We start from the raw sequence: 25406 nt of genomic DNA, 5'->3' as shown, positions 1-25406 counted from the left end.
GAAATCTTCAGATAATGCAGACAAAAGTTAGCACATTGCATAAACAGTATCAATGTACTAAAGAGGTGGGAGTACAAGACACTCACCAGTCACATTCATGTTGAGAAGTAGCCAGTCATCTGGCTGAGCTACACCCGGCACCACTAGCTCAGAGTCCAGTAGCCAGAGCCGTGAGGGGGTCGCCGAGTAGTTCGCCTCAGAGCGGGATGTGTAGCTGATGGACACTGGCCACACGGCGTCCACTTGTGACAGGTACGGTGCCTGCAAAATCACATGGGAGGTGATACGAGGGCTGCAATGGACCACCACAGGGACAGCTGAGTAGACCTCCGTAGGAGGTGGGGAAGTCAAAGCACCTGTGATATGACAGCTGATTCGTCAGAGTAGTTCCTGGAGACGGAGATGAGCCACGGCTGCACCACAGAGGACAGGGAGCTGCCCTCTGGCAGGGAAGATGCAGGTGACTCTGAGTCCAGGGCAGCCAAGAGCAGATCCTCCCATATGTCCATGTATATGCTAGGGGAAAGCGATTAGTTCTGTCATGTACAGACGATAAAATAAAGCTAAAATGTGTTTATTTTAATATTTTTTAACAATAAACTGAAATGTTCACTCCATTTGAGATAATTCTCCTTGTCTTATCAACAAGTAAATTGAGCAATGTCCCAATATTGTGAGATAGACGACCTCTATCAATATTACTTAATGTATTTTTGACAATACAGAACAGTATCATGTCTATTCATTGACAATAAAATTATAGGTCTACTGTGCAGAAGTGAGGTATTAGGACCAAATAACCACTACTCCATTAATTCTGAGCAGTGGCTTCCACATACCTATGAAACATATTTTACATTCTAACAAACGTGCCTACATTTGCAAGGATAAAAGAGCTCTACTAACAAGCAAACAAAACTGTGACGTAGTATTTTAGAAGAGGCTATCAAAATTGAATATTTTGCGTATTGTTATTCCAGATATATCTACTGAACAGAAAATTTCAGTGAATGATTGGCAGAAAGTAAACATTAACAGCTAAAAGCTTTATTTAATAGAGTCTGCAAGTAAAAGGTTATCTTTTGAATTCTGACAAATAATACATACTTCTGTGTGAGGCACTTGTTGAGGGCTCTGTAGAATGGTTCTGATCCCATTATATTCTCTATCATCCAGACAATCGATGCACCTGCAACAGAGATACAAATTAGGAGAAAATCAACGGATCAGAAATGTCAAAGCTGCGTCTACCTTACATTTCGACCTTCGTCACTGGAGAGATAATAACGGATGACTGGAATGGGAGGTCACGTTATCTAGGTCCAGGAGGTGTAGTACACTCTCACAGGACTATCTGACTAATATTTGATCTTCTGAAATGAAACACTTAACAACCATCGTTTTGTAGTCGAAGTAGTGACAGTTGTCAATGAAAAAAGCGTATCGTGAACTCTAGGTTCATTTTCTTAGGCCGGCAGCTGTGGCCGAGCGGTTCTAGTCGCTGCTGCTACAGTCCCAGGTTCGAATCCTGCCTCGGGCATGGATGTGTGTGATGTCCTTAGGTTAGTTAGGTTTAAGTAGTTCTAAGACTAGAGGCCTGATGACCTCAGATGTTAAGTCCCATAGTGCTTACAGCCATTTGAACCATTTGAGCATTTTCTTAGATCAGCCATAAAGCAGAATATCTACGAGCTGCAACGGGAAAAGGGAACATGCATCTCAATTATTTCAATCAATGAAATGTTACCTGTTTTGATATTATTTACCTGCAACTTCAAAGGCAGATAACTTCAGAAAAAAGTACCATTGTCCATATACCCATATGAGTAAAGACATTATACCTCTATAATTACTCGTTTAAACCTTACACTCTTATTACTTCTTCTCAGTGCGTTACGTTTAAGACATGTTACTTATCAGTATCAACTGTCTGACCTTACATTGGTCCACAGTCATTAGTTAATCTCAGGTATTGTGAAACTTGGCTGCTCGTTCCTCACTGGCTTTGGCTGTGACATTCATCTGCCATGGTTCTCAGCTTCTTCGAATTTTTGGTAATTGTACATTTGTTAAAGGTTATTGTCAACGTTTCTACTGGTTTTTACCTGTTGGAAGTGCATCTTGGAGTTGGGTCAATTGTGTATTTATTAAGGATTGTCTCCGTTTCTACTGGTTTGTTCCAGTTAGAAGTACATTTCAGTTGCATTTACTCTCAGCTCATCTTGAATTTTGTGCAATTGTATATTTATTAAAGGTCATTTTCAATGTTCGATTGCAGTGTGTCAGTGGAATCTATATTTAAATTTTTTACCTTTCCAATTTGTCCGCCGGAGGTTCGAGTCCTCCCTCGGGCATTGATGTGTGTGCTGTTGCTAGCTTAAGTAGTGTGTAAGTCTAGAGACCGATGACATCAGCAGTTTGGTCCCTTAGGAATGCACATACATTCTGAACATAGTTTGTCTATTTTGAGGGAACGTGTTTTTTATTGCTTAAGGAATTTTTTTTGTTGAGACTTGCGTATTTCTAAGCGGCATTCCAACAGCTACAATCAGTAGCGGGACTTGTGATCCTTCCTGTATTTGGATGAATGTTATCCAACTGTGTAACGGTTACTTAAGTGTGGAAATTGTTAGTAATGGCTGGACTGTAATTCATTTGATTGATAAAACGGATTGATGAACTCGCTTTCCGGCCGGAGAGGCAGAGCTGTTCTAGGCTTTTCAGTCTGGAACCGCGCGACCGCTAAGGTCGTAGGTTGTAATCCTGCCTCGGGCATGGATGTGTGTGATGTCCTTAGGTTAGTTAGGTTTAAGTAGTTCTTAGTTCTAGGGGACTGATGACCTTAGAAGTTAAGTCCCATAGTGCTCAGAGCCATTTGAACCTTTTTTTTTTTTAACTCTCTTGCAGCCACGTCCAATTGTTGCGACTTTTTCTTGTCTTTGGGATCTAAATACTTCCGGTTTCAAGCCCTGCCCTTAATGGTATAATTGTTAAATTTTGTTTTTAATGAATTGAGTCTGTTCACGCTTTGACTGCGAGAATTCGGATTCTTTTAATAGGTATTTTTTAAAATTGTAATGATACTATTGTCGTTAAGTAATAAAGTATGATACATGAGACAACAAATGACGAAATATTTGGGTCCACCTTTCATATGCTTCCCTTAAATCTATCCCAATCTTGGTTTTGAGGTACCACATTGTAAACGAAATTTTGCTGTCGGCCAAGGGGTCTTTGGTTGACTGGCTTCACACAAGAAACTTTCTCTTTAAAATTTAATACATACTATTTTCTTGTTCTGTTTCATGGTGTTTTTTTGTGTAAGCCTTTTGGGTAATCCGTGCATTATCTTTCTTAATATTTTTTGGAGATCCGCTTAATGTCTCAGACATGAATTCCCGTGAATAAATTTATCTAGAAGTGTGTTAGTTACTTTACCTGGCTGATTTATTTAAAAAATTTTGATCTAAAAGTTTTAAAAACGTCACTATTGTTAACGTCTTATTTCTTGAATTGGTTTGAGGTTATTATTACTAAATTTACCGGCTGTCTCATTTTAAACGCCTTTAATGGCAAATTATCTTCTATTCCTCTACATGTTTTTCAAAGGGACCTGTTGTTATAAAAAATATATATAAATAAATGTTGATGCCCAAGGATTAACGAAGTTAGTTAGAGGGACCTAGTCCTTCCATGTCATTTCACTGATCCTGTTAATTCCCGATTTTATTGAATTTATTCTTTACTTTCCACATTCAAGTATTCATGAGTCAAAATACCTGGTCCACTGTTCACAACCAGATGGCTATCTCCTCGATTGTAATACTGTACAAGTAAGACATATGATCTGTATCACGCAATGTACAAAACTGTGCACTACCCAGCTGATCAATCTGACCACTATGAACGGATATGTGATGTTGACTGACTGGTGTTGGCAGTAGTCGCTGCTAATGCCGTAGCAGTATTCGTTTTGCGTTGGTCTCTTGCTTAGACTGAATCTCATCTTTTTCGTAGAAGTACTCGTCAAAGGCCTGCCGAACAGAGATGTTGGGGCTCTTGGAGAGCGGGTAGCTACCGGGGGCAACGTCTGCTGGCATGGCGGCCTGCAGCACTGTGTTCACTACGAGAAAACCTCTCGTGCCGGCCGCGGTGGTTTCGCGGTTCTAGGCGCGCAGTCCGGAACCGCGCGACTGCTACGGTCGCAGGTTCGAATGCTGCCTCGGGCATTGATGTGTGTGATGTCCTTAGGTTAGTTCAGTTTAAGTAGTTATAAGTTCTAGGGGACTGATGACCATAGCTGTTAAGTCCCATAGTGCTCAGAGCCATTTGAACCACTTGAATACCTCTCGCAGCTGCCACCAGGGCTGCACCTGTTAACACGGGCCGCACGTTACACTGTCGCTGGCTCTCTCTCAGTGGCCAGTGGGAGGCCGTGTGCTGCGAGCACTCGGAACTCACCAGAGCCGCGGCGATCCACTGGAAGTAGGAGGCGCAGCCCTCGGTCAGCCAGAGGTCGTTCCACCAGCTGGGGCTGACCAGGCCCCCGAACCACTGGTGGGCGGCCTCGCGTTGGATGACGCCCAGCACTCGCTCCTTGGTCGCCTCCGATGTGTAGTCGTCGTCCACCAGCACACTGCTCTCCCTGCAGACATCACCACAACATCATGCAACGTACCACTTCTATAGGATTGGTTTAATTAACACAAAGCAGTCCTAGAATCAGTAGAAAGTCATAACGAAATGATAATTGCGTATTTAATACTTTCGGGAACAAATACGATTCACAATTCAAGCTACGACGTCCGACATCTTCATGAGATGTGAACGCCCACGTCTGGATGTGGTTTCAGCTTGTTTCCGCTATGTGTTGAAGACACTCACCACAGCACTCCGCGAACACCCAGCAAGTCGCGCCGTTTCCGAAATGGTCGTGCAATACAATGTTGGGCTCCAAACGTATATTGTCAGAAATTTCTTTTTTAAACGAAGTGCTGCTATTAGACTTCTCGTGGCCAACAATGTCCCATTTGCCAGTGATAGTCTATTTTTACGTCCTCCTTGTTCCGTTTGTCACGAGTTATTTTACTCCCTAGGTAGCAGAGATCCTTAACTTCATCAACTTCGTGATCACCGATCCAGATGTTAAGTTTCTCGATGTACTCTTTTCTGCTACTTCTCAATACTTTCGTCTTCCTTCGATTTTCTCTCAGCCCGTATTCTGTACTCATTAGACCTTTCATTCCATTCAGCAGGTCCTGTAATTCTTCTTCTACACTGAGAGTAACAACGTTAGCTGCAAATCTTGTCATTGATAACCTTTCATCTTTAAATTTAATTTCACTATTGAACCTTTCTTTTATTTACATCGTTGCTTTTTTTATGTATAGAGTGGGCAGGAGGGGCAAAGGCTACGTCCCTGTCTTACACCCTTTTTAATCTGGCCACTTCGTTTTTGGTCTTTCACTCTTATCTTCCCCTCTTAGTTCTTGTACATATACTCTACTACCCGTCTTTCCTTATGGCTTACTCATACTTTTTTCAGAATTTCTTATAACTTGCACCATTTCGTGTTGTCGAACACTATGAACGTGTTTTGATTTTTCTTTAGTCTTGCTTCCATTATTTATTAACCGCACCTTTGGTGGCACCTTTAACTTTCCTGAAACCAAAGTGATCGTCATCTAACACATCTTCAATTTTCTTTTCCATTCTGTAAATTATTCATGACAGCAACTCGGATACATGAACTGTTAAGTTGATAGTGCGATAATTCTCGCACTTGTTTGTTCTTGCAGTCTTCAGAATTGTGTGCATGATGCTTAAGCTGATAGTGCGATAATTCTCGCACTTGTTTGTTCTTGCAGTCTTCAGAATTGTGTGGATGATGGTTTTCCGAAAGTCAAATAGTACATTGCCAGACTCATATATTCTACACACCAACGTGAACATTCGTTTTGTTGCCACTTCCCGCAATAATTTTAGAAGTTCTTATGGACTGTTATCGAAATCTTGTTCCTCATTTGATCTTAAGTGTTCCAAAGCTCTTTTAAATTTTGATTGTAATAGTAGATCCCCTATCGCTTCTATATCGACTCCTGTTTCTACTTCTCAAGCGTTGTCAGACAAGTCTTCTCGCTCATAGAGGCTTTCAATGTACTCTTTCCGACTACCAGCTCTCTCCTCTGCATTTAACAGTGGAATTCACATGGCGCTCTTAATGTTACAACCCTTCCTGTTCTAACTTTTCTATATGCCGAGTGTGTCCTCCCGAAAATCATTTCTTTTTCAATTTCTCCACATTTTTCATGGTGCCGTTTTCCTTTAGCTTCCGCTCACTTTCTGTTCATTTGATTCCTAAGTGAGTTGTATTTCTGTATTCCTGGAATTCCTTGAACATTTTTGTACTCTTTCATCGATCAACTGAAGTATTTCTTCTCTTATCCATGATTTCTTCGCGTATACCTTCTTGGTACCAACGTTTGTCTACCCAAAATTTGTGATTTTCCTTTTCAGAGATGTCCATTCTACCTCAACTGAAAACCTTACTGAGGTATTTCTTACTGCAGTGTCTATAGCCTCAGAGAACTTCAAGCATATCCCACTTCTTTGAGCACTGATTCTTCCTGACTAGTCTCTTAAACTTCAGCCTACTCTAAACTACATGTAAATTATGATCTGTACCAATGTCTGCTCCTGTGTACGCCTTACATTCCAGTATCTGATTTCGGAATCTCTGCCTGACCATGATGCAATCTAACAGAAATCTTATAGTGTCTCCCTGTCATTTCCCAGTATACTTCTTCCTCTTGTGCTTCGTGAACAGAGTAGTCGCTATTACTAACTGATATTTATTGCATAACTCAATTAGTCTTACTCCTCTCTCATTCCTACTTTTTCTTTGAGTCTTAAGTCTTCTGACTGGCTTGATGCAGCTCTTCACGAATTCCTCTCCTGTGCCAACCTCTTCATCTCAGAGTACCACTTGCAACCTACGTCCCCAATTATTGTTGGATGTATTCCAGTCTCTGTCTTCCTCTACACTTTTTGCCCTCTACAGCTCCCTCCAGTTTTATGGAAGTCATTCCCTGATGTCTTAACAGACGTCCTATCGCTTCTCCTCACCACTGTTTTCGCATATTCCTTTTCTCTCCGATTCTGCATTGAATCTCCTCATTCGTTACCTTATCAATCCACCTATTTTCAACATTCGTCTGTAGCATCACATTTCTAATGCTTCGATTCTCCAACTGCCAAGCCCAATTGTCCCGCAATCTTTTCTTCTACTCCTTCCCTACAACTGCAGTCCCCCACGCCTATTAGATTTTCATCTCCATTTACGTATGAGTTACCCGTTCAATATCCTCGTACACTGATCATCCAGAACAGTATGACCATCTACCCAATAGCCGGATGTCCATCTTTTCCACGGATAACATCGGCGACGCGTCGTCGCATAGAAACAATTAAGCCTTGGTAGATTGCTGGAGGGAATTGTCGCCACATCTGCACACACTAGTCACACAAATTCCCGAAAATTCTGGAGAGGGTGGAGATGAGCTCTAACGCCACGTTCAACACATCCGAGATTTGTTTGATCGGTTTCAGATCTGGCGAGTTGGGGGACTAGCAAATTAACTGAAACCCGCCACTATGATCCTCTAACAACACCATGACACTCCTGCGCTTGTGACATGACGGATTATCTAGCTGAAACATGTCACTGTCATTGGGAAACATGATCGACATGTTCAACACTTCTTGGCCGTCATGGTGCCTTGCACGAGCAACACTGGGACCATGGATGCCTCCAGAGCATAATGGAGCCGCCAGCAGTTAGCCTCAATCCTGCAATACAGGTGTCATGGAGCTGTTCCCCTGGAAGACAAAGGGTTCGCGTCCTCCCATAGGCATGATGAAGAAAGTCTCTGGATCATCAGACCATGCAACGCTCTGCCACTGGGCCAACGCCCAGTGCCGATGGTCACGTGGCCATTTCAGTCGTAACTGTCGATATCATGGTGTCAGCATTGGCATGTGGATGGGTCATCAGCTGAGGAGGCCTATCGTTTGATGTGATCGGTGCACTGCATGTACAGACACACTTTACTCCGCCCAGCATTAAAGTCTTTTACCAGTCTGCTCAGGCTACGACGTCTGATATCTTAATGATATGTGATCGCCCAACCCCTCAAGTCTGGACATGATTTCAGTTTGGTTTCGCCATGTGTTGAAGACACTCACAACAGCACTCTGCGAACACCCAACAAGTCGCTCAATTTCCGAAATTGTCGTACCGAGACTCCACGCCCTTACAGTCTGCCATTGGCCAAACTCACATGGCGCGTCTTCCCCATTGTGCACACGGACAGTACACTCACTGACGCTACATGCGTCGTGCATGTGTCTGAATAGCAGTCATTCATCGCCAGGTGACGCTGCCGCCGCCTGGACGTATTTATATCGATAGTAGGTCGGTGGTAGTAATGTTCTGGCTGCTCAGTGTATGCTTTCTCTCTCTCTTTATTTTCCACTTGCGACATCGGCATGTATACCTGAACTATCGTCGTCGGTACTGGTTTGCTGTCGATTCTGATGAGAACACACCATCACTCAACTGTTCACATTAACTCACCCTCTGCCCTACCTTCCTGTTCATAACGAATCCTACTCCCATTATACAATCTCCTGCTGCTGTTATTTTACCCTATACTCACCTGACTGGAAATCTTTCTTTCCATTTCACTTCACTGATCCCCACAATATCGAGGTTAAGCCTTATGCACTACATGGTCATATTGCTGCGTACTTATTCGAAATCTGTTCATAACTGTTCATGATCTCCCATGTACGTAATTATGTTTACCACTCTCTCCTAGGACAACGATTAGCCTGTACTACGTTCGACTGGGAATAGGATTTGTGGCTCCGTGTCCGACAAGGATGATGAACTACGTGGCTTGACACCTTTCAGTATCACTTTCACTTGTTAAGTGCAGATCGCCATCGTTGTACTTCTCATATGCCTCGCGGAATGGCCGCGAAGTTTAGAGCGCCATGTCACGAATTACGACGCCCCTCCCGCCGGAGGTTCGAGTCCTGCCTCGGGCATGGGTGTGTGTATTGTAAGTCTAGGGATCGATGACCTCGGCACAAATTTGAACATTTGAACTCCTCATCCACACTGTCCGCACTTTCGAGCGTATACGGCACCACATTGCACTGACTCAAGTTGCAGAAGCGTTAAAACTTCATAAGTCTGCGAAATTCCTTGGGTTGCTTTGGCAACTGATGTGGCACAAATAATGCAATGGCGGCTTCGTTTATCTTTGCCATTGCTCTGCATTGTATCAACTCCGCTAGCACTGTGAGTTATTCGTAGAATAAGCAGTTCAGCCACGCTCTGCAGCCTCATGCTATGCTCACCAATGGCTACCTCCAGTTAAGGTGCCTAGTACCATTACCAGCCATTATTATTGTGGCATGGTAGACAATATGTAGGGTGTCGAATGCCGCAAACAACATTGGCCTTCTGCAACCTCGCACTCAAGAGGTTCCTTGTAAGAATCTTCATTATACTTCAGAAAGAGACTTAAAGTACAGATAGGAACTATCTTGGTGTAAAACTAAATATAAACAAACATTTTAAAGTGGGAAACTTTTAAAGTTGCTGAATTTATTTTCGTAACTATACTAATACCTTTTATTTCCTTTATATTTCTAAGAATTTAGCAGCTATAAAATATATATTTTCTCTTCATTTTGTTATTACCTCAACAAAAGAAATTGTACGACTTACTAATATGACGTACTGAAATTTCTAGATTATTCTGGAAGCAATACTATTTTACATACACATCGAAACGTGCGCCAAAACACTCACTCCTCGTTATCTCTCAGTGTTGTGTCAGTCAGGCTATGACCACTAAGAACTTATACTGCACATGTAGAATGTATTTTGTTTTGTATCTCCTGTGAGGAAAAACTGTATCTTTTATTTTTGTGAACAAGTCCTGCTGTAATCACACCATGTGATAAGAATTCGTCGAAATAAAAAGGTCAAAGTTAAAGCACAATAAAATGCTTTAGTTATTAAGATAAACTGTCTTCATGAATTTTAATATGGTGGTGTTTTTTACCTGTAATTTTCTCCTAGACTCTGACGCCACATGGAGATAAATACTAACTTAAAACTTCTCTTAGAACATTAAACAGTAAATGGAGTATTAGCGACACTCACGATAAGTGCATGCATGAAGTTTTAGTAGTCTAACCAAGAGGGGGCAGTAGTAACTTGCAAAGCTGTGAGTTTTATAAAGAACATTTAGAAAGGACTTCCTGAATCGAAGTAAATTAATTATTCATATCGTCGTAACCAGTAGAACCTATCATTTCAAATACAAAGGATGCAGAAATGTGTCTGCCATGAGAGTTGGCTCAGTAGGTATGTCAAATTATTGTCTGCACTGCCCGTGCTTTAGACAAGATTGATGTTGTCCTTACGTGCTTTCCTCTATATATCCAGGTACGGCCATATGATCCATCTTGTTGGTATCATAATATGAAAGGGGCACGCCCAGCAGCTGCTCCATAGCTTCCACAGAAGGAGGTCCCATGTAGCTCGCGAAACCGTTCTGGTCGCTTCTGGAGGTCACTTGCCAGACGACAGTGCTGACGTCCGCAGACGACACCCTACCAACCATGTCGTGCAGTTCCCAGGACAGCTGGTAGGCGCTGATCGGGGGCGTCTGTTCGAAGTAGTAGCCACGGAAACCCTCAGCGTCCAATCTGCAAATGACAAGTGCTCCGCGTCACATTCTGTGAGATTCTGGAAGTACATATATTTAAAATGCTACACCATTACTAAGCAGCTGACAGAACGTTGTGTACATCTACATCTATACTCTCATAAGCATTGCGATGTGCGTGGCCAACATTCTCACCACTTTGAAATCTTATCAAGTGTATCATCCGTAAAACGTATTAGGTAACTGTTGTCTGCAAGCTCATTAATGTGCAACATGACGGCTTCGGTCCCAACATATTTCCATGGGCCACGCCTGCAGTTAAATCTACATCCAAGATTACATGCTGTGACCTTTCTAAAACGGAATCATCATTTTTCACAAATTTAGGTTGATCCAGCATACGATCGTATTTTTGTTAATAATTGTTAATATGCCACTGATTGTGAGACGAATGAGTTTTGTAAGTCAAGAAATATTGCTGCAACATGACTGCCTTGAACCTTGAATTCTGAATGTCACATGTGAAAAGCCCCAGTTGAGTATCTCAAGCGCAATGTTTTCGGAATCCATTCTGGCTGTCAAGCGCTAGGTCACCCTGTTCGAGATATTAAACGCATTGAATGAGAGAAAGGTCTTCGAATGCCAGTACTTGTTTTGGTTCCTTCAGTGGACCTTACGACAGCAAAATATTTATCAGTTTCTCCCTTTCTTTGCATGCACACCCTTTATTTAAATGTCGGCCATCAGTATCCACGAAACTGCTGTCGTGGAAAGTGAAATATTTGCATTGATGCTTCTTGCTGACTGTATACTATTAAGTCACACTCAAACTACATAGCGCACATGTGATAGTGGGAGGCCATCACTTTTGCTTACTCACCATCGTAGCTGCTCCGAGCATTGGACCTGTAGCCCTGGTAAGTTCTGGGCCGCAGTCGCATGTTGAACTGGTGGCGCGCCTTCAGTGCTGGTTCGTCGTAGCACGGCAGTGCTCGCCGCGCGTAGTTCGGCATGAACTGCGCCGCATGTACGGCCCTGTGAACAGAAGAGCATAGCGTGACAGTTACGTTGTAGCGCGCTGCGTATATACAGGATGGTCCATTGATAGTGACCGGGCCAAATATCTCACGAAATAAGCGTCAAATGAAAGAACGAAACTTGTCTAGCTTGAAGGGGAAACCAGATGGCGCTATGGTTGGCCCGCTAGATGGCGCTGCCATAGGTCAAACGGATATCAACTGCGTTTTTTTAAAAATAGGAACCCCCATTTTTTATTACATATTCGTGTAGTACGTAAAGAAATATGAATGTTTTAGTTGGACCACTTTTTTCGCTTTGTGATAGATGGCTCACAATTTCAGACGAACGGCTGGTAACAGGTAGGTTTTTTAAATTAAAATACAGAACGTGGGTACGCTTGAACATTTTATTTCGGTTGTTCCAATGTGATACATGTACCTTTGTGAACTTATCATTTCACAGAACGCATGCTGTTACAGCGTGATTACCTGTAAATACCACATTAATGCAATAAATGCTCAAAAAGATGTCCGTCAATCTCAATGCATTTGGCAATACGTGTAACGACATTCCTCTCAACAGCGAGTAGTTCGCCTTCCGTAATGTTCGCACATGCGTTGAAAATGCGCTGACGCATGTTGTCAGGCGTTGTCGGTGGTTCACGTTAGCAAATATCCTTCAACTTACCCCACAGAAAGAAATCCTGGGACGTCATATCCGGTGAACGTGCGGGCCATGGTATGGTGCTTCGACGACCAATCCAACCATCATAAAATATGCTGTTCAATGCCGCTTCAACCGCACGCGAGCTATGTGCCGGACATCCATCATGTTGGAAGTACATCGCCGTTCTGTCGTGCAGTGAAACATCTTGTAGTAACATCGGTAGAACATTACGTAGGAAATCAGCATGCATTGCACCATTTAGATTGCCATCGATAAAATGGGGGCTAATTATCCTTCCTCCCATAATGCCGAACCATACGTTAACCCGCCAAGGTCGCTGGTGTCCCATTTGTCGCAGCCATCGTGGATTTTCCGTTGCCCAATAGTGCATATTATGCCGGTTTACGTTACCGCTGTTGGTGAATGACGCCTCGTCGCTTAATAGGACGCGTGCAGAAAATCTGTCATCGTCCCGCAATTTCTCTTGTGCCCAGTGGCAGAACTGTACACGACGTTCAATTCCTGGTGGATGGAAATATGGTACAGGTGCAGTCGATGTTGATGTAGCATTCTCAACACCGACGTTTTTGAGATTCCCGGTTCTTGCGCAATTTGTCTGCTACTGATGGGCGGATTAGTGGCGACAGCAGCTAAAACACCTACTTGGGAATCATCATTTGTTACAGCCGTGTTTGACATTTCACATGTGGCTAAACACTTCCTGTTTCCTAAAATAACGTAACGATCCGGCGAACGGTCCGGACACTTGGATGATGTCGTCCAGGATACCGAGCAGCATACATAGCACACGCCCGTTGGGCATTTTGATCACAATAGCCATACATCAACACGATATGGACCTTTTCCGCTATTGATAAACGGTCCATTTCAACACGGGTAATGTATCACGAGGCAAATACCGTCCGCACTGGCGGAATGTTACGTGATACCACGTACTTACACGTTTGTGACTATTACAGGGCCATCTATCACAAAGCGAAAAAAGTGGCCCAACTAAAACTTTCATATTTCTTTACGTACTACACGAATATGTAATAAAAAATGGGCGTTCCTATTTTTAAAAAAACGCAATTGATATCCGTTTGACCTATGGCAGCGCCATCTAGCGGGCCAACCACTTTGCCATCTGGTTTCCCCCTTCAAGCTAGACAAGTTTCGTTCTTTGTAGTTTTTTCGTTTGACACTTATTTCGTGAGATATTTGGCTAGGTCACGATCAGTGGACCACCCTGTATTTTACTCATTTCATCGTTCAGTAGAACCAATTAACCAACTACAAAAGGGGGGCAGCATCATAATCAAACAAACAGAGTGAAATCAAAGCAGACACCCTTTTACTTAAACGTAACACTAGGTGTAAGTTTCCTGGAAAGAAGGTGAGCGACGGCTGCAGAAGATGTATTTCAACAGCTACAAAAGATGAACAAAAATGAAAGTTAGTCTCTAAGAGGCACGGTTACAGCAAATGTGTGGAACTATAAGAGAAATGAATCAGAAAACCCAAAAAGAAAACTCAGTGACATACGATTTACAACGAACTCTGCAACGTATGAGTGGAGATCAAGTACTGGGAACGCAATCAACTGTCTAGCATCTATAGGAGTTGTCCTATTACCAAATCTTATAGCTGAATTTTCGACAAGCACCACTCATATTTCATTGGAAGGAGATTCCAATCAGAAGCTGCCACGATCATGACAAAAGGACATAGAAATTCGATTGAGAAAGTTGAAACGTCCCCTTTTGAACAATTATACTGGACTGTGCTTAACCTGACACACAATATTTTTAGCGCAACGCAATCTGACTTTCAAAAATCCCTACAAAAGAATGGCCCTGACTAACATTAACCTGTACGTTTCACAAATCACTTACCTCACAAAAATCTTCGTTACTGGAACTACTGCAATACAGCGAGCGCCACTACTGCCAGCTAAATAAAAGATTCAAACTATGGAAGGCACTAACTTCTGATAGGGATAGTTAGCAAATGAAAGATATTAATAGAGAACAAACAATGTATTTACCTTAATATCATCACAAGTCATAATATATATAGGAGTTCATAACATCCATTCTTACAAATATCAAAACTCCGCCATTTCTCTCTCCACATCCACCACTGCTGGCGGCTCACCTCCAACTGCGCAACGCTGCGCGCTGTTCACATCCAGCTGCCGCTGCCCAACACTACAATGGCAGACAACAATGCAAACTAGCCAGAGACTGCACACAGCATAGCCAGTGATTTTCGTACAGGGCGCTACGTAACGTTGCCAATAAGAAAACATAAACAGCCTACTTACAAAGTATCTGATAATGTGCTCTGTCGGGTTAGATAACTATTCTCTGCAGTGTATCGTTTTTAATCTTGCCATTGGTACTCTATGTCACCTTCTTCCCTGATAAAGTTGTGTTACTGCCCATAAATGCTACAGTGAAGAGTGAGAAATGAAAGACAACATTACACGTCGCAATCATACCGAATAACAAATTCGTCCTGGTACACGTCATACTGAAAAGCACAAAGCGCAAACTTCCTACTGTGAACAGTTTCTATTGATGAATAAACACCGAGAAAAAATTCCTGCTTTTTAAAAATGTCTGAAGCATTTTGTGAGTTTTTTCTGGTGGGGAGATTTCACCGTTCTTCATTGATTTATGTATTACAAGCTCCAAGTAATGATAATAATGTATTGCTATATTTGAACATAACACGATTTCATAAGGAAGTGCTGGGGATATAGCCAAAGGAACGTATCACTTTATGTCCGAGTTAGGATGTGTAATATCCATAATGTCTGAGGACAGATTGAAGGCGAGATTTTTCGTACACTGTGGACAAGAGAATGAAGTGTTGATTGAACTGATAACACATGTCTCCGGATAGTACGACTGCATTTCCCCCTGCAATTCTCCCTCCCCCCTCCCCCCTCCGCCCCACTCTCCGCCTGTAGTTGCCAGTAAGGCAACATGCACAATATCAACCCATCCTATCACTACTATGCTTCAAATGAAATGGTAGTCTCAATAATTATTATTAGTTGAAGCATGCTAATAATGAGTAACAAATAATAGTCAACTCCTTAGAAAAGAAAGTAGATTAACATATTTAGCTAAGAGCAAAACAGAAACTTGTTTGAAGGAATTGGTTGGAACAAATACAACTAGAAAACTTTTGTACAAGAACTGTACAGGGCTATGAAAGCTTTATCAACTGGCCTTGACATATGTTGTGAGAGGAATAAACGTATCTTTGAAAAGTGTGCACTAGAACCACCGTATCACTTTACATGTAGCTGAAATTAGTAAGGATGCAGTATATATGAGAATACATGTAAGGTTTTATTAGTGACCACTGATTTCTACGAGTTGTCACCAGCTCGCACGCTGCTACTCAACTAAAATAACAGCAATCGTTGATATAGCTGCTAGTACCCTCTCTACCTGACTATCCTATGGCCTCCAAGTTAGACAAGTCTCCAATTATTGCTCGTCTACAACAACCAAATGTGTACACATCGAACAAGTATCTAAACATGCATTTGGGTAGTGTTAGAAAATAGATTGCATGAGGACATTTTGTAGCTGGCAAATAGCGTTAGAGGTTATTGCGGTTTCTAAGGATCAAGAGTAGTGTCTCACAATGTGTGTCTGATGGTGACAGCACTGTGACCTGTACGATACTCACGCTTGGTCGTCCCGCCCCTGATAGTCATAGCGAGAGAAGCCGGGCTCCCTGTCGCCGATGTTGGCACTGAAGACGATGTCCAGCACCAAAAGGCTGCCCTCTGCTACCTGCAACATGGAGACGTGAATGAGCCACGAAGCAGCACCATGGTACGCTTTGTTAGGTACTGAGGATAGATGTTAGTTCAACTGGAAAATTGTGGGAGAAAGAATTTGATTACATCTAACTACACAAATCACTTCCACTAGCTGGTCTGTTCTCTCGGTGAACGACTCAAATGTTTTTATTCCCTTCATTTAGTAACGAAGTTTAGAAACGAAGTAACTCAACCATTAGAGATTAGAAACTCGCTTTAAACTCGTCAGCGTATCCTGTGAAGCCATCTCGGAACTCGCTGTCCCCGTGGGTCCGTAGACCAGACTCGTGAACCGTTTCCAAAGCCCACACATCATCTGCGTCTGTTGCTGGGCACAAGTTCACTCGATTCGCTTACGAAGGACAGTAAGTACACGAGATCGCAGGTATAACGGCGGACTCGCGCCACTCCCGCTACATACAAAACCGTTTTGAAATAAATTTCCACCATTGAACTGTAAATTACTATTCATTTATTTCATACAGTCATGATTTCGGCTCTGAAAGCATTCTCAAGAGCAAGTTGAAATGTCACAAAACGTCCGTCTTGCCTTAAATGGCAAAACCAACCATTGGGCATGACGTTTGGTATATACCAGTATAATGACCGTTCGGTGAGCAGTAAATATAGTTCTGTTTATACAAACATTAATATATATAAAACTTTTTCGAAGACTACTGCAAATTTAATATTTAATACCTATTCCGAAATTGTCTAACGATTACATTGGCAGATGAAGACTTTCCAGGTGTTAACGAGTCTTAAACGACAGTATCAGAAAACATGACATGAGGATTACGTACAGTCACAGAATGATCATTGATTATTAAAATAAATTATAGAAATGAATTATAAGCCTCATAATTCGCCGTTAGCCCACAAACGCAAGTTGCCACGAGCAAATGAATACAGAAATAGCGAGCTTTTTTGTCACAGGGCTATAAGAGTGACTTTGCTTTGCGCCCAGTTTCCGTTTGTCACAGCGCAATTGTTTTCTCATGGTGGAGGTGGAATAAAGAATAGAACAATTTTGTTTGCACTGGACGAAATTTGTATGCTTTTCATCTGAACTTATTCCAGATATCACTCCTCCTCTAGTGGAACGGATCTGCAACTGTGTCTTTTGCAACAGGTAATTTTCGTCGCACCCCCTCTAGTCTTATAGAACACATCTTCATTAATGGCTATCTGACCCCAGAATTCGGTCATTTCGCCTTGTCACTGCTACATTACAGCAGTACTATTGTGTACTCATCTTCTGTGCTAACAACAAGTCACAACTAGCCTTACGCTCCAGCATGCTTGAGTAAGAGAGAACGTGTCGACGAGTACGAAGCGACCGCAGCGCTACAGCTCTGGCTCGTCATGTTCGATTAACTGCAGCGAGAACGGTGGAACCCGTTACCCCTGATCTAGCGTCAATTACTTGATTTGTGGAGTATGCAACCCGTAACATTATAATCGTAACCACCACTATTTTGTCTCTAACCAGCTCTCTCTTCATCCTCCATTACCTTTTAGCCAAAAAATATACTTTTTAAAATATGTGTCAGAAACAAATGAACATTGTAAAACTGTCTGTTCGACAGTTATTTGTAGATTTGCAACTGGAATTCTAATAATATCTGATAAACTACACTACTGGCCATTAAAGTTGCTACACCACGAAGATGACGTGCTACAGACTCGAAATTTAACCGACAGGAAGAAGATGCTATGATATGCAAATGATTAGCTTTTCAGAGCATTCACACAAGGTTGGCGACACCTACAATGTGGTGACATGAGGAAAGTTTCCAACCGATTTCAGATGTGTTACGACCCGTGGCTCTACCCTTCATTCGATCCCTGCGAAATCCGACATTTCAGCAGGATAATGCACGACCGCTTGTTGCAGGTCCTGTATGGGCCTTTCTGGATACAGAAAATGTTCGACTGCTGCCCTGGCCAGCACATTCTCCAGATCTCACACCAGTTGAAAACGTCTGGTCAATGGTGGCCTAGCAACTGGCTCGTCACAATACGCCAGTCACTACTCTTGATGAACTGTGGTATCGTGTTGAAGCTGCATAGACAGCTGTACCTGTACACGCCATCCAAGTTCAGTTTGACTCAATGCCCAGGCATATCAAGGCCGTTATTACGGCCAGAGGTGGTTGTTCTGGGTATTGATTTCACAGGATCTGTGCATCCAAATTGCAAGAAAATGTAATCACATGTCAGTTCTAGTGTAATATATTTGTCCAATGAATACCCGTTTATCATCTGCATTTCTTCTTGTTGGAGCAGTTTTAATGGCCAGTAGTGTACATAATATGAGCTAGTGGAATTAAAAATTTGTGAGAGCAAAGAGTAAAATGCAGAAACAGCTAATTCAGAGAGTCAATGTACACACTTTATGAAACTCAATTAAATGTACCTTTTCAGTGAATATTTCCCTGAAGGTAAACGGAAGAAATAGAATATATCAACTGTTGTCTTTCTTATTATTTTGAGCTAAAAGTCTAGAATATTTTTTAATTGGAACTGGAGAAAAATTTGTGTTTCTTAATATAAGTTCCTCAATGTCCACATTTGTTTACACTATTAAATGATGATACATACTACCTTCCTGTGTGATGGTCTCACTTCTTTCGTAGCAGTTCAGATATGCGGCTACCAAGAATTTATTCTGGCGTAGAATGTGGATGAACTCTGCTGCAGAAATTTTATGATCTCTCACCTGCTCTTGTAGCGACACCACCAAGAAGTCCCGGCCGTCTTGAGGCTGCTCGTAGCTGGAGGCGATGACGTCGCCGCCTTGGCACCGAACTGTGAGGGAGGAGACGTTGACTGCGGCGTGCAGCACCAGCTGCGCCGTGTCACGCACCACCTCTACCGTCACGCTCGTCTGGCCCTCGAAGGTGAAGCTGCGCTCCCTGCCAGGGCAGCCAACACAACAGTCGTTAAAGCAGTGAGTGACAAACACAAGGAAACAAACATTATCTGCTGTTGGGTGCATGACAAAGAGCTAACTTCTCTTATCACTTTCATCACTTGCTCTCATTTCTTCATCAATTCGAACTTGCTCTAACTTTCCTTTCCTGGTATTTTCACCATATCTCTTACTTTTCTCTGCCCTCCTCTCGTCCCTAATCAATCTCTTCATATTTTAATTTTATGTATATCAAACCTGAGGACTTGACATAATGATGAAGCAGTTTTTAGAATTTCGTGTTTATACTTCGTGCAGTATTGATCGTCAAGTATGGCATTGCTGGTGCATTTCTGGCGGCTGTTCAGTGCTGTACTATTCTTCTACTATTTGAATGGGATGAAATTTGGTGAGATGCCTAGATTCAAGTCAATGATTCAGAAAATTCCTTTACTTTCAGTGTAGCTGTTGAAGCATCATATGTGATATTTGATCATGTTATGCCAGGTAAACTATGATTATTTCTAAAATATGGGAGATTCATTATTGGTGTAATAACAATAGAATGAATCAAGAGCGAAGTGTGTCCATTATTTCCAGTGACGCCAGTAGAATTATGTCATCAATAACGAACTAGTTATCGATATATCGGTTTGTGGCCTGTAGCTTATACTGTAAAATCTCGTGTTAAAACTTGTAAGAGGAAGAAACGTTGTTTCGATATGGTATTGACAAAGCGAAACGACGAGAGAAGCACTAGTGTACCAAATTGGCTCGGTAGTCATTACACAAGTAACAGCAACTATGATGCTGACATTTGTGGTAGAAGGAGATGTAGATCACACTCTAATTTTTTACTCTGATCTGTGAATTTTTAGACAGTGTTTAAAACTTGATCAAGCCAAGTTATGAAATTTCTGTTCATCCTGTTATGTAAGTTTTTCTCCTTTTAAACATCTATTAGTGAAAACGTTGCCCATCTGACATGTGTTATAGCCATTTAGCAGAAATGAAGTGCAATTTATTTAAATAACACTACGAACCTTTCTGCTGGATCTGTGGAAATCCCGTTGTTTAATGTTACGGTGACGATGAACATAAATAAGATATAATACAGTGAATGGTAACTAGTGAATTTCTTGAGAAACTCGGCGATGTTTAGTGCTTGCTCCAATTCTGACTAAATATAGTGGTGACATACAAAAGTTACGAGACGGATCCCAGGTAAATACTACAGTGCCAACGGCCTTGGCTCCTGGAACACACAGGTTCCCGTCACATCACCGAAATTAATGAACTATGGTTAACGGCAAAGCTTGCATAGGTGAATGCCGTGTGCTGTTTCCTGCTTTCCCTTTACCTTTAGAGTAAAGGGAAGGAGAGGTAGTTGCGTAACGTTCCTAATCACCACTCTTTGCGACATTGTCCTAGATTAAATTCCGAACCTCTCCACAATGTCTCAACCTTAGCGGCTGCCTAGGTGCTTTTCGAGAGCACTCCCTTCTCTCATTATGACTCAATAAACATGACACCAGACCACACATACACTCATTACAGTCATCTACACTTACGAAATACACTCCTGGAAATGGAAAAAAGAACACATTGACACCGGTGTGTCAGACCCACCATACTTGCTCCGGACACTGCGAGAGGGCTGTACAAGCAATGATCACACGCACGGCACAGCGGACACACCAGGAACCGCGGTGTTGGCCGTCGAATGGCGCTAGCTGCGCAGCATTTGTGCACCGCCGCCGTCAGTGTCAGCCAGTTTGCCGTGGCATACGGAGCTCCATCGCAGTCTTTAACACTGGTAGCATGCCGCGACAGCGTGGACGTGAACCGTATGTGCAGTTGACGGACTTTGAGCGAGGGCGTATAGTGGGCATGCGGGAGGCCGGGTGGACGTACCGCCGAATTGCTCAACACGTGGGGCGTGAGGTCTCCACAGTACATCGATGTTGTCGCCAGTGGTCGGCGGAAGGTGCACGTGCCCGTCGACCTGGGACCGGACCGCAGCGACGCACGGATGCACGCCAAGACCGTAGGATCCTACGCAGTGCCGTAGGGGACCGCACCGCCACTTCCCAGCAAATTAGGGACACTGTTGCTCCTGGTGTATCGGCGAGGACCATTCGCAACCGTCTCCATGAAGCTGGGCTACGGTCCCGCACACCGTTAGGCCGTCTTCCGCTCACGCCCCAACATCGTGCAGCCCGCCTCCAGTGGTGTCGCGACAGGCGTGAATGGAGGGACGAATGGAGACGTGTCGTCTTCAGCGATGAGAGTCGCTTCTGCCTTGGTGCCAATGATGGTCGTATGCGTGTTTGGCGCCGTGCAGGTGAGCGCCACAATCAGGACTGCATACGACCGAGGCACACAGGGCCAACACACGGCATCATGGTGTGGGGAGCGATCTCCTACACTGGCCGTACACCACTGGTGATCGTCGAGGGGACACCGAATTGTGCACGGTACATCCAAACCGTCATCGAACCCATCGTTCTACCATTCCTAGACCGGCAAGGGAACTTGCTGTTCCAACAGGACAATGCACGTCCGCATGTATCCCGCGCCACCCAACGTGCTCTAGAAGGTGTAAGTCAACTACCCTGGCCAGCAAGATCTCCGGATCTGTCCCCCATTGAGCATGTTTGGGACTGGATGAAGCGTCGTCTCACGCGGTCTGCACGTCCAGCACGAACGCTGGTCCAACTGAGGCGCCAGGTGGAAATGGCATGGCAAGCCGTTCCACAGGACTACATCCAGCATCTCTACGATCGTCTCCATGGGAGAATAGCAGCCTGCATTGCTGCGAAAGGTGGATATACACTGTACTAGTGCCGACATTGTGCATGCTCTGTTGCCTGTGTCTATGTGCCTGTGGTTCTGTCAGTGTGATCATGTGATGTATCTGACCCCAGGAATGTGTCAATAAAGTTTCCCCTTCCTGGGACAATGAATTCACGGTGTTCTTATTTCAATTTCCAGGAGTGTACATTTAAATACATGACTCTCACGCTTTGCAAAGGGAAGACGCCAACGGGCATGAACGACGGGGAAAACCTTTCCAATTAGGTGGCTTGAAGCTGCCTTTCGACGCCCCTTACGAATCATGCCGTACGACTTTACTCTAGTGATACAAAATAGTGTTTAAATGTTTCATGCGACCCACAGTAGTAGGACATGCTTTCTCATGTAAATTGTTATGAATTCCTTAACTACCAGCAAACCCCTCTCACACAATTCTTTAATGACTCGAGCTCCCGTGTACAGAGCATCTTCAAACGTGTGATAACTTTACAAATATGTTAATGTGCTACATGTTTACATGAAGCGTATGGGCAACTAAGTGCTCTCATTATAGAATCCTGAATATGAGTATATTCTGGATAATTTGCAATCCGTTAAAAACAATAGCCATTTATTCACCAGTCTCGATGTCTGTGACGTTAAATTTCCTAAACCATTTATCGTATAATGATATAACTTTGCAGGCATATTCAGTTATATAGATATGTATACAGAGGTAATAGTAAATGAGTAATGAATTAAAACAAGACATCTGATGCGGAAATGTTACCGCATGAACAACGATAATGTAGTAAGGGGTAAAGTTTTTTTCTTTTAATATCTTGTCGTGGGTGGGGGGGGGGGGGGCGGCAGAGTGAAATAGGTTTCATAAATGCCTCAAATTACAATTAAAGTTCATTGGAAGTCGCTAAGTGCTCTTACTCTCAAAAACTGAATAAATATCGTTCAGGTTAATTTGCTCTCTGTGAGCCACACTACCTGAAGAAATATACACAGTTTGTACTCTACTAGATTCACAAAAGACACAATTATCTGGCAGTGCTCCATCGCCTTCACCTGTATCTTTCAAGATTTACATCTGCCTTATTAACTCGCTAACTGATTGTGCTACTGTTTAGTCACTTGAAATCCAGAAACCAGAGGAAATGATTCTTCACTGTGGAAGACGGGTGTGACATGTACAGCAAACTGAGTATCAATAGTCATCGAGATCGGCTGTGCAGCAGAAGTATGTGTAGCTTAGACTAGTAGCGAGGAAGGAGGTGGGTGACTCACCCCTCGTTGTCCTGGTAGACCGTGATGTCGACCCTCTGGGAACTGGGTCGGCTCTCCCCCGGCAGGCGGTCGTCTTTTCCGTGGGCCACCACCACCAGCTGCTCCAGGGCCACCAAACACCACACAACCCTCATGCTGGAACACCTGGGGATATAAGTCACGTTGTGGGCTTCAAATGGCGTAATAGTTGCCAAAGGCAAACGAAAAGTATTTGTGCTGCGAGTTGTTGAGCTTCCTATCACTGATATAAGACTGGTTGTGGAAGGAATGAACAGATTTTAACATGGAAAGGAAAAGTGGTGTACAGTGATTCCTAACCACAACGATGTGCGTAAAGCCCAGATCTCTCCACAGTTTTGTAGTGTCAGACCTTCAGCCATGGTTGATGACGGACATTTCGTGGGGTACAGAAGCGTCATTTGATAGCTTAAACGGTGTTGCTAGAGAGGAGTAAATTTTAAGGGGATACTTGTATTCTTTTTTGTATTTCAAAATCACGTTCAGAACATAACATTGCGCTCGAGAGTAACACACATGGCCATATACCGGATTATCACAGAGTGTATGTTTCCAGATAGTATAGAAGACGTATTATGAAACGCAGTAAACGTTTTGTTAGAGAAGAGTAAATTTTTAGGGGGATACATATACTACTTTTTGTATTTCAAAATCACTTCACACACATACACACATATATATATATATATATATATATATATATATATATATATATATATATTTTAAATACAAAAAGTAGTATATGTATCCCCCTAAAAATTTACTCTTCTCTAACAAAACGTTTAATGCGTTTCATAATACGTCTTCTATACTATCTGGAAACATACACTCTGTGATAATCCGGTATATGGCCATGTGTGTTACTCTCGAGCGCAATGTTATGTTCTGAACGTGATTTTGAAATACAAAAAAGAATACAAGTATCCCCTTAAAATTTACTCCTCTCTAACAACACCGTTTAAGCTATCAAATGACGCTTCTGTACCCCACGAAATGTCCGTCATCAACCATGGCTGAAGGTCTGACACTACAAAACTGTGGAGAGATCTGGGCTTTATGCACATCGTTGTGGTTAGGAATCACTGTACACCACTTTTCCTTTCCATGTTAAAATATATATATATATATATATATATATATATATATATATATATATATATATATATATATATATGTGTGTGTGTGTGTGTGTGTGTGTGTGTGTGAATGAATGACGATGGAAGTACTGGAGGTATCATAGCTTTCTGTTTCAGTCTTGAGAGTTGTGCCTCTCTGAGAGCATCGTATGGTATATGTTGTGTGTTATCTGTGCCTGAAATGAATTAAGGGCATTCTATGATCTCGTTTAACTGATGCTCGTATTACACTGATTAAAGCTGCAGGTGTACTGATTTATCTCCTCTATAATGATAAAGGCAAGTTACTGACAAGAAGCGTGTCGTTAGTCTGTCACCCACTTTGGTACTACTTCTTGCTATGCCTTGTATCAGGGGAACTGGACGATATTCTGTGGTCTGATCGTTTGCAGAACAGCAGCTGCATTTAGAATTTTTGGGACAGTTGCTGAGACACCAATATGTGTTACTAAGCCCTTGAAGATCTCCATAAGCAATTCTGATGTCCCTCGATTATCGACTATTGATTCAAGATGATATTTTGACTAGCGAATCGTGTCGATGTTGTGCTTTTCCCCAGTCTCATATTTGTAAATAGTGTGCGTTGTGTGCAATACAGTTTCTAAAGAATTACTATCACAATCACAGTTTTAACTACTGTACCCATTTTCGCAGCCACTATGGATATATTCACTATAAATGCTTGTATGTAACTATAGAGAAGATAGTAGTTGCGATATTCCATTGGTGTAACAGTATAATATGTCTAGATACTTATCCAATGAAAGGGGAAGTTTACAGACTTTACATACATTAACAAACCACACCAACGGAATACATTGCTATTTTCGTGTCAGAAACATTTATAGGTGCACAGTTCCCATGTCATACAGTATTTGACCAAAATTTGGCCACTTGCAGACCATTTTATGTCGCTTGGTGGAGGTTTTCTGCAATACAGGAGGCTGGACACAATCGGCACTGAA

The 25406-nt window shown here is 42.6% G+C and overlaps 1 protein-coding gene across 1 annotated transcript in view; it reads right to left on the bottom strand.

Moving 5' to 3' along the window:
• Window positions 1-25406, bottom strand: part of LOC124789166 (aminopeptidase N-like) — a 130055-nt gene that overhangs the window by 8248 nt on the left and 96401 nt on the right. The window contains exons 3-11 of the mRNA XM_047256459.1: window positions 23288-23431; window positions 19004-19199; window positions 16146-16252; window positions 11625-11783; window positions 10504-10788; window positions 4347-4645; window positions 1108-1189; window positions 357-516; window positions 87-261 (exon numbers count right to left, since the gene is read on the bottom strand). Of these exons, the coding sequence (XP_047112415.1) occupies window positions 87-261; window positions 357-516; window positions 1108-1189; window positions 4347-4645; window positions 10504-10788; window positions 11625-11783; window positions 16146-16252; window positions 19004-19199; window positions 23288-23431 (1607 nt within the window). The remainder of the gene's footprint in view (window positions 1-86; window positions 262-356; window positions 517-1107; window positions 1190-4346; window positions 4646-10503; window positions 10789-11624; window positions 11784-16145; window positions 16253-19003; window positions 19200-23287; window positions 23432-25406) is intronic.

The sequence above is a fragment of the Schistocerca piceifrons genome, chromosome 3, assembly GCF_021461385.2.
Source record: "Schistocerca piceifrons isolate TAMUIC-IGC-003096 chromosome 3, iqSchPice1.1, whole genome shotgun sequence".
NCBI lineage: Eukaryota > Metazoa > Arthropoda > Insecta > Orthoptera > Acrididae > Schistocerca > Schistocerca piceifrons.
This window is presented reverse-complemented; position numbering and strand designations above follow the sequence as displayed.